General features: G+C 44.3%; 4 protein-coding genes across 4 annotated transcripts; 3 read left to right on the top strand and 1 right to left on the bottom strand.

The window, feature by feature from the left end:
- Positions 1-2,418: 2,418 nt before the first annotated feature.
- Positions 2,419-4,471, bottom strand: V865_006447 (uncharacterized protein; the record flags this gene model as incomplete). Its single annotated transcript, XM_066230206.1, has 2 exons — positions 2,419-3,961; positions 4,047-4,471. 2 exons carry the CDS (start codon positions 4,469-4,471, stop codon positions 2,419-2,421), a joined length of 1,968 nt encoding a protein of 655 aa, XP_066086303.1.
- Positions 4,472-4,863: 392 nt separating this feature from the next.
- V865_006446 (uncharacterized protein) lies at positions 4,864-5,691 on the top strand (the record flags this gene model as incomplete). Its single annotated transcript, XM_066230205.1, has 5 exons — positions 4,864-5,024; positions 5,141-5,268; positions 5,341-5,412; positions 5,483-5,594; positions 5,664-5,691. 5 exons carry the CDS (start codon positions 4,864-4,866, stop codon positions 5,689-5,691), a joined length of 501 nt encoding a protein of 166 aa, XP_066086302.1.
- A 431-nt stretch (positions 5,692-6,122) lies between these two features.
- V865_006445 (uncharacterized protein) lies at positions 6,123-7,734 on the top strand (the record flags this gene model as incomplete). Its single annotated transcript, XM_066230204.1, has 6 exons — positions 6,123-6,396; positions 6,489-6,641; positions 6,729-6,816; positions 6,884-6,937; positions 7,098-7,443; positions 7,597-7,734. The coding sequence occupies 6 exons, from the start codon at positions 6,123-6,125 to the stop codon at positions 7,732-7,734; spliced, it is 1,053 nt and encodes a 350-aa protein (XP_066086301.1).
- A 748-nt stretch (positions 7,735-8,482) lies between these two features.
- V865_006444 (uncharacterized protein) lies at positions 8,483-9,925 on the top strand (the record flags this gene model as incomplete). The annotated part of the gene is made up of 1 exon (XM_066230203.1): positions 8,483-9,925. The coding sequence occupies one exon, from the start codon at positions 8,483-8,485 to the stop codon at positions 9,923-9,925; it is 1,443 nt and encodes a 480-aa protein (XP_066086300.1).
- Positions 9,926-10,213: the final 288 nt, after the last annotated feature.

Genomic DNA, 10,213 nt, shown 5'->3' with positions numbered 1-10,213 from the left:
CAATTCCCATAAGGTTACCGATGACCCGATGAACGACTTAGGTAATTTTCCGCCATCCCACATTCCACATTCCACTCACGCGAATAACATAAACAAGCCTCTTGCTGATGGACTGAATGTACTTTACAGATGGCATGCGCATGGAAGCCACACTTTGACGGGTACGAAAAAAATCCATCCATCCCGTTGAATACGGTATCGCATTATTTGTGCTGTAACGACATGACATGACATCGTACCATCACATTTTGCATACATACAGATCGCTTGAATTGATGGATTGATTGATTATGGATTGATGGATTGTCGAAGTGAGATTGGATTTGATTGATGCGAGACACTGTTTCATTTGTTCAGGTATCAAATTGGAGTGGGAATAGGATATTCGTTGTAGGTTGCGGACAATGCTATTCCGAACAATCAGACATCATTCAAATGTCTATCTTGATCTGATCAAAGGAATGCACAAGATGCAGTGTGTTGATGTCGATCAAAGGGGTGATGGGACCGTGCATCAATCAATGTGTATGTGAGTGGTAAGTGTATCTGTGCGTGATCGGCAGCGGGGACAACGAATGACAGTACGTACCACCCTCAAAGGATGTCTGAGCGGGACTGGGTGGGATGGCACAGCACGGCAAGTGTACGCGTATCCCAAAGACAGAGCACGACAGATAACGAAATGCATTAATGATAACATCTAACCTACATTCCTTATCATCATAAATCCATAAATCACGCATCCCCTCGTAACTTGCACTACGGGTGTTCGGCGTCCACTAGATAAAGATCGCACTAGAGAAGAATGCTATCGCCGTAGTGCCATATTCGTCATACATTATCTTTGGGGATTGATGGAAACTTATGTAAAATACAGTAGTTGAAAGTGAGACATCCTTAGTGGTATGATATCATCATCTAGATAAAGCTAGGATGTCTCGCATCCGTCTCGGAATATGGAGTGGGAAACGAATGAAATGATAATTCTCGGCTCTTGCATTCTCATGCCAAAGTAGATCAAATCAACTCGAATGGGCTCTGCGGTAACTAGGTCTATCGGTATAGCAAAGGAATCTGTAGTTCAAAGTGTGAAACAGGAAAACTCTATCTCTTCTTAGTGCAATCGTACCTGTTCTACGGAAATTGCTTTTATAGTAAGAGGAACCTACCCTGAAATTCCAATCTTGCACTTGAATCCCATCTCGCATTTGGTTAGACCGATTTGACGCGTGTCGCTACGTGTCGTGCTTATCTTTCGTTGTCTCACGCACCATTGATAATGGCGCCTAGCTCGTAAACAGGTCAAGTCATCGACTCGCTGGGAATACTTTGTAGAGAGTGAAAGAAGAAGCATACATCTCACGCATCGAACCAAGAGATCTTGGATCCTCGGCCACTACCTCCCCATTTATCTCCCTATTCTGATACAGTTCGCTGCCGCAATTCTCTTTTTATCGTCTCTTGGTAGCGTGGCCGAGTGGTCTATGGCGCTGTGTTCAGGTATAGTTATTTTACTTCGAACCGCAGTCTTCGGGCGCGGGTTCGAATCCCGTCGCTGCCACGTGATTTATATCTATTTTGCTTGCACTTACATCGTCTTTTCATCTTGTCGTTATTGACGCCTCGGGGGGTTTTTAACATTTTTTTCCATGCGTCCTTTCGCTTTCGCTAGACAATCAACCCAAGATCTATGTTTTTTATCTGAGAGCGCAGATATGGCAATGGATATGTACTGTAAAGCTCGACCCAACTTTTACCGGAATTCACGCACTCCGAGTATACGTGATATTTACGGTATCTCCAGATGCCCATGACATGTGGACATTCTAAAATAGTACAATATACAGTACGAATTTGCGGGATGGGATGAATAACGTACAAAACGGGAAGTCACCATACCGTACCGCTTTTCTGGGAGTCGTATTACTTTGCCAAAACAATGTGGCTGATCAACATGCCTGATGACGCTGATCGGGGTATGCAAGTTGGAAGTCCAGAAGTTGTGTTCTCGTCAAGACTTGTGTTAGTATCTGAGTGACGGTGATTGATTCTGCTTTGTCAACGATATATCGTCATCAACACCTTCATCGTATGGAACGGTGATCGTAGGCGCTCCTTATACATATCGAGCGATGGATGAATGAGGGTGAGGGTGAGGGTGAGGGTGAGGGTGAACCGGAATAGGCCCAATTACCAGCGATCTGCAGGAATGAACAAAATGGTCATTGATATAGTATAACTCTGCCTGCATGTTGGATGGCTTTTGGTCAAAGTGTCAACCGTCATGTCCGTGATAACGTACCATAGGCTAATGATATCTCGCAAGACAGATAAAATGATTCTCTTGGAAGTTTGACATCTCGTAGAGTGCAGAGGGTATAATGATGTGCGTGGTATAGCTACATTGTTGTTTCCCGACTACTCCTCGGCCAGATCCCCGCCCTTATTCTGAGCCCTCTTCCATCTCTTCCCTTCCTCTCCATGATCCCCATCAACTCCTAACCCTTCTTGATCCCTCAACCAATCTTTGTAACTCTGTTCGTTTTTTGGATTACTCAAATACTCCCTCAACTTTGCGTTTTTCATTTCCACTTCTTTCCTTCGCCATTCACTCAGACTCGAGGGGTTAACTACCCATATGTTAACTTTATCATCCATTTCATAGGATTCTCTACCGTCTAGTTGCTTTTGGCTATCTTCATTCGATGAAATCCTATTATCTGCACTTGGACTACAATATCCCAATCCTTCATCAATTCTCATCTCCCTCAAAACCTTCCCTACCGATCCTCTATTATTCGTCAAGACCGTCCAACCTTTTTGAAATCCCACTAAGAACGTCCGTAAGGTATGTATAGAAGGTAATTTGGATTCTAAAGATAAACCCTTTGATGGTGGATTATTTGGATTTTTAGATCTTTTTTTCTTATCCTTGGTTTGATTGTTATTCCCACTGGACCTCTTCTTCTCCTGTAATTCATGTTTATTTCGTTCTTGAATATCAACAATATCCAACATCTTCTTTACCACACCTACAAATCCTTTTTGAAATGATGTATGTACATCATCGACATTACAGTTTTCTCCTGTATATTCAGGTGGTAAGATATTGATCTTCATGTCTCTGAGTATCGATCCTTCCTTTGAACTTTGGATAATATCCTTCCACCTGCTTCCTTGCCAGAAATCTTCCTTGGTCTTTTCTCTGTAACTAAAAAGGATCTTTGCTCTTCGCTGTTCATCCTCCCCACCTATTATATCAACTATCCCAGGTAACCTATTCCTAACTTCTTCCGTCACCCAAAATTCAACCTGCTCCTTCCCATCATCACCACAAATAGGTGCCAGGCGATCTAACATTTCTTGAACTAATGGATGTTTCATCTCCCACTCTAATTGATCTCTCAGATCTTTCGTAACCGATATATGATCTGCCAGTACGACCTCTCCATCAGTGGTCAATTTCAGACTTCTGAATCGTTCTTCCAATTCTTGAGGAGTGGTAGGCAAATGAAGATGTGTTGAATCGCAACACAGAGCGACTAAGACCGATAAATCAAGTAAGATGTTGTTTGTTGGATGGATATCTGGACGTTTGGTTCGCTTAGGTATAACCCTCTGATCAGATGCTAGGACCAGGTCGATACCCATTGATCGGATGATTTGGAATGTCTTATTAACCCTTTCGTCCTCGTACCCACCCTCCGGTCGCTCTTCTAGTCGATTTAAAACGTATTTTATCCTAGGTGGTGGACACCCCTCAAGGCGGGGATATAGATGGGAAGCTTTGATGAGTGACTTGGCTTGGGTTATCAACGAGTTGGTCAACTGAGGTCTGGATGGTCCAGCGTTGTTAATACCATCTTCGGTATGGATCTCATCGTCGTCGTCATCGTCGTAATCTGAATTCAAGTATGAATCTTGTTCTCTGAATTCAGCCATCAATCGAGATTCTTTGATCCTACCATCCAAAACACTCAGTCCAGTCAGCAAAAGTTCAAAGATTGAAACAGGAAAGTGGTATATAAGAGATTTCACTCACTCACGTGTTCACTTTCACCCAGACCTTGCCTGCATCCTCCACCACATCCACTTTAATCTGCTGTACCTTCCTCTTCCTATTCTGCTCATCGTTTTGAGTCTGACACTCGAAATGTTGTCCAATTGAGATGATCGGCCATTTAGCGTATTTCACCTGATCCCATACTGCCTGATAATACGGTATATTACTTGCTATTTCCAAAGGAGGTACCTCACTCTCAGCCAAACTATCGATATAATCACGTTCGTTCTCTACCGATAATAAGAATTTCTTCAATCCGACGATCGTGGATTGTTTATAGGAGTTGGGATGATGCCAGTCTATAATGGGTGCTTTGTATATCGCATCTTCACTTGATTCATCGATGAATTGCTGGATGGAATATAAGAGGTCGTTTATCTGATGTTGGGCTGATGAGATTGTTTCCATATTTAGTCGAGTCTTCGAGTTCCTCGTGGAATGCCACTGGATGAGGAATCTTCACAGAGAGATCTTTTGATCATCGACTGCAATCGTCTTGATCCGTCGACAGTTCAGGGTAAAACCTTAAAATTGTCTAAACCACGTGTGCAAGGATCTGAGCCGCAACGCACGGATCCAGACCCCTTTCTCTCTCCCTTTGCACTGCACTGCTTCCAGGTGGTGGTTGTTGATCCCAATCGTTTGTTTTTCTCATAAAAGTCGCGCTGGCAAATCATTCATTCTCATTCTCATACTCACTCCCTCTACTCGACGTTTTACTCATATACCAGTACACTGCATATCCACCTGAATTAAAGTCACTCTTTTCTACACAATACATCAGCACAAACAAAGTCACAATGGAAGTCCTAGGTCACGTCAACAACATCTCAGAGTACGCTCGTTCGCTCAAAGATACCAGACTCTCGTCTTTGAGACACCCTGGAGAATTCTTCGACTATCAACGTGTCTCCCGACCTAAGGATATGCAAGAGTACCTCAAGAGGGCGAGCTATAACGTGTGAGTGATCCGATTTCCACCGCCTGTCATTCATTCGATTCGAATTTCGATATATCTCTGTCCTGGCCATTCGTGGCGAAAATTCACTGACACCCTGGTCTTCTATAATACCATAGACGATACTTCTCAGCCAACTATGCGATCGTCGTAGCTCTCTTAGCAGTCTACAGCCTAATCTCCAACCCACTCTTATTGGTAGCATTGGGTTTCTTGATCGGTGGTTTCTTGTCTATCAACAGATTCGGTATGTCCCTCTCGCCTTACTTCAGCTGGGTTGTGATGAAACGTCAGCAAAGCTGATGACGACGATGAACAGTACCCGAACCTATCGAATTCAACGGCAAGGTCGTCACTCCTCAAAATCTCTACATCGGTCTTTTCGTCATTGGTAAGTCAACTCCACTACTCTCTTTATAAATGTATCAAGGTCAAGCTGATGGAGTTTTCTTCGTCACCAGGTATCCCCCTCCTCTGGCTCGCTGCTCCCATTTCCACATTCTTCTGGCTGGTGGGTAGCTCAGGATGCCTCATTGGCGCTCACGCTGGATTACTCGAACCAGGAGTGGAGTCGTGAGTGATCTTGGTATCAGCTGAGAAATACTGCAATTGCATCTGAGCTGATGATGACAATCTGGACAGTGAATACGAAGGACTCGAGACTGTATAATCCAGAGCTGTATAGTGACAGGGCGTATACCAGGGACTGTTGGGTGATTCTGACTTCATTACATCGTTTACTTCGATGCCTTATAGATGACATCTTCTGAGAATCCTTACCATTACTTATAGATCATTCGGTTCATGCACTTTCTCTTATGTGCTATTGCTACCAGCTGCACCTTTGTATTGGACCTCTTTTGGTTGCACAATTACATACATTCTGTGGCTGCAAATTTCGTGACTGCTATGCAAGTAAGACAGATGATGGGATGGATGCTACTCCCCTACCCCTGCCACGCGATTGCCGCGTCATGCTTCATGGGGCTCGACAACATTCCTCCTTCATCCTGACCGTTTCTTGCATCTTCTGCTTGATACTACCTAGTAATCACTCATTAGCAAGATACTACATTTACTACCAAACCCACGTCAGACACAATGCCTCCCCGACCTATCAAAACACCTACGTTAGATTCCCTCCTCCCTCCCATTCTCGCCCTATTGCCCAACGCCTATTCAGCCCATCAAAAATGTCTGACCACAACTGCCCGACTGGTCCACTCCAACCATCATCAACTGGCTGTAGAGATCCTCTTCGCAACCAGTAAGGAGCTGTTGAAGATCAATGAAGGGTCTAGTGGCGTGGAATCGGGAGTGAGGATGATACAGGTTATGAGTGAGGCTGAGATAAAAGTGGACGACAAGTCGAGAGGTGAGTGGGAAGATTCCCTTATTGGGTTGTCATGTGAAGGGAGATGTGATTCGTATACCTTGACTGACATATCGACTGGACTTCCAACACAGCATCAATCACTCAACTACTCGCTTTGACACCCACCACCGGACCATGGAGAAAGAAGTTGGCAGACGCAGCTATCAAGTGGTCTCAGCAATTCGGAGAATGTCCAACAGGTGATCCAAACTTGCATCATTATATCGGTGAGATGTACTACAAGGGTGAATAAGATTCTCCCCAACACCATTGCAAGACTTTAAGTATAGGGATTTGTGCTGATTTGTTTGAGCTGTGTACTGGACATACAGATCGAGCTTTCCCACTTGCCGAACAACATCTCCTTTCTTCTGGTAAACGAGACTCGGCTTTGACTTTGGCTCAGATGATGTACGAGTGGTGAGTCTTTTCACCTTGCCGTTAGGAGAACCTTTTTAGAAGACCGAGCTGATTATCATATGGGCAGGTGTGATCATGGTAGACTCGATCCTGGATCTTATGCCGTCCGAGGGACATTACCGTGAGTACCAGAAACAATCTCCTTGTTTCATCAGACAGTCACGATTCGATTTATGGTCGTCTGTTATAAAATATCGTATACACTTCCACTATCGTGTATTTTGTGACAATGTCTCCAGATGGTCATGTGGGGACAGCTACTAACCTATCTACGGTCACAGATTCCTCGCTCAATCACCTCCTTCAATCCTCCCAGCACTCACCTTCCTCACCCAATTCCTCTCCTTACTATCCTCATCTAGCTCGGCGTACCACAAGAACTTCATCACCGCCATCCCCTCCCAAACGTCTTTCTCCCTTAACGAGGTCCACCTCACCACATCGCCGACGTTGAATTTCCTCCAACTGGCTTTGATAACCGTACAACGTGCGCCTGCACCTGGAGTCAGCGGCGTAGCAGCTAGAGGTATGGACGGTGGGATTGCAAAAGAGTGGGAAGGGCTCTGTAGGAGGTATTCTAGGAATAGCGGAGTGAATGGTGTGTTGGCTCAGAAGGAGGTACAAGAGGTGAGTGGTCTTACATCCGTAGTATGAAGTCACCATTGCGCTTTGTCTTATGAAGTTTGGGGTTCAACCTCTGCCAATTCACTTCCCATATCTGTACACTGAGCGCATCTGTTGACGATGGCCTTGTGCTGATTTCTTGTTTTGGTATCGCAGACCCTCATGCAAATCTCGACCGAAGTATTCCACATCCCACCACCAAGAGGTGCAGGCGGTAATGACCTCTTGCAGAACCTCATGGGCTCGCTATTCGGTGGAGGAGGTGGTGGAGCAGGAGCTATCGGTGCTCGATAAGCCAAACTTGGCAGTGAAGCATGGAGCGAAAAAGGAATGACTGAATGACGATTTGGTCGGTTGACGAGAATCATGCAAATTATGATATGTCAGACCCCACTCTCCTCTTGGGTTTGTCGTTGTCTAACGTGTTTAAGGCTGATATAGTACTAGCCAGCTATGACGCTGTGACCTTGTTGAGGATGCTGGGGACAACCTCTTGCGGCAAGCTCAACATACTGTGCAGCAATTCTATAATTCGATAATTCAACTCGAGTAGCAGAAAGGAAGTATATCAATCCTTTCACTCTGTTTTCTCTTATGACGCATCATCAGAAGGGTTGTCGGACATCTACTCTCGATCATCTTCAAAAGTCACTTGGGCTGTTATGCGCAAATGCCATATGATGATACTGACTGACTGATGACTGATGTCATCCACCATTTCACAATCCATTATATGTCTATGCACATTCTATAAGAGATCCTTTCAACGCCTCTACTGACTTGACACATTTACATCTACTGACCTTTCTTCCTGCCTATCCTTTTATCGAAGTTTGACTTTCTGACCACAACCCTCACAGAATGAACATTATAAGAAGCCCATTTTCGAGGGATATACTACTGTAATATTGTATCCCCAATCCCCATTCTTCTTCTCTTGCCACTAACTACTGTACAACCACCACGCCGTCATACTAGCTTTGATCTTATTCGTGGGACTCTTCTTGATCTCTTTAAACTATCGCTCTTTGCGTATTCCAAAATGACCAAGAACGGCTCGACCCTTTCACTCTCACTTGCCAATCCACCCTCTACTACCGAGAAATGGAGTAATATCGGCACTGGGGTAAGGCATTTCCCGCCTTCCAATTTCGAACGTACCATTCCTCAAGGTGATCATACGACTAACTTCGATAATCGATCGTTCGGATATCCGCCAATTGGAGTACACTCGACTCCCACCGCTCACGCTGAAGTACAGCCCAATACGCTATCCACGGCGGTGGGCAAAGGAAAGACATTTGAAGGGCTAGCCTCTGATTCTGCAAAGACCCTTGGGTTCACTGAGGGTGATACCAACGTAGTTGTCGATGATATGTCTGGACAGAAATCATATGATAGATACAGAAGACGAAATGCCCAACCTGCCATTCCGCCCATCCCGCTTTCACCAGCTGAAGCCGGGTTAATGAGTGAGAATGAACGATCGATGGAGAGAAATAATAGCAATAATCCATTCTTACCTGAAAACATCAGGAGGGGTGTCCAACATCAACACCCACACCGATACCAATATCCCCAACCAGGTTCTTTTGGACATGAAGATTGGTACTATATCACTCCTCATGATGGGAATGGAAGTGATAAGTCAACTCAACTTGGTGAGATTGAACTAGACGGCCATCCCAATGACAACATTCAAACCTACGAGTACAGTAAAGTAGGAACTTTCCCAAGCACTGAAAATGGGAAAGACAATCTTGCCATTACAGATGAACATCCCGGTGCAGTCCATTTGCGTCAACCGACTTACGTTTCAGGACTTGAATCGGAAATTGATAATTTACGAACTAAATTATCATCTTTGACTGAGGACTACGACAAGATGTGCGATCGTAAAGAACACTACAAAGGTGAATACCACCAGACCCATACCGATCTAACAAAGTCGAATGAACGAATTGAACATCTAAGGAAGGGCGCACGTGAATTTCGTGAGATGTATGAACAAGCTTGTGAAATCTCTCAAAGGAATTATACCAGTTGGAGTGAATCTCAATCTAACGTATTACACCTCAATGGAAAGATCAGATCTCTCTTAAGTGATCAAGAGACTATGCAAAATAGGATTGAGAGGTTGGAGAGTGATAAAGTGAGATTGTATGCTGATAATCATGCGTTGAGATCTGAGATGAAAGGGTTGGATGAACAAATTAGTACTTATCGGGATGGGAGTTATCAAGATGGACTTCGTATTGCAGAAGAGAAGAAGTATAGTGAGAGCCTTCAAACGAAGGTAAGAGAGTTGGAAGATTATATTTATAGGAATAGATCGGGTCTCAGAGATAGATCTCAGATCCAAAGGGAAGGATATGAAAGATCGATGTATGGTAAGGGTGAAGATGAGAAAGATTATAGGTATGAAGTGAGGGAGCCCACTCAAGCTCAACATGATCAAGCTGATCAAGCGGATCGATCCGATTGATCCGCCTGATGACTCTTCCAGCTATAACGTATGATGTGTACATGCAGGATCATTACTTTGTTTTGTTCTTCTATGTTCGTATATATAATCAGGTTCATCTCTATGTCTCGATGCAATCCTGGAAGCTCTGATAATAGATTTACAGTTCTCATCGGTTGGTCGTATCTGAGCGACGTGCGGTGTCAAACGATGTCCAAGACTGCCAAACGTGTATATCACTGTATGTGCAAGTAATACATGAACTGACCGCTGAAAATCCGTCCTAGGCTGTAAGTCTTTGTTGGTCCA

The sequence above is a fragment of the Kwoniella europaea genome, chromosome 2, assembly GCF_036810445.1.
Source record: "Kwoniella europaea PYCC6329 chromosome 2, complete sequence".
In the NCBI taxonomy this organism is placed as follows: Eukaryota; Fungi; Basidiomycota; class Tremellomycetes; order Tremellales; family Cryptococcaceae; genus Kwoniella; species Kwoniella europaea.
Note: the sequence above shows the minus strand (reverse complement) of the source record. Positions and strands in the feature narration are given on the sequence as shown.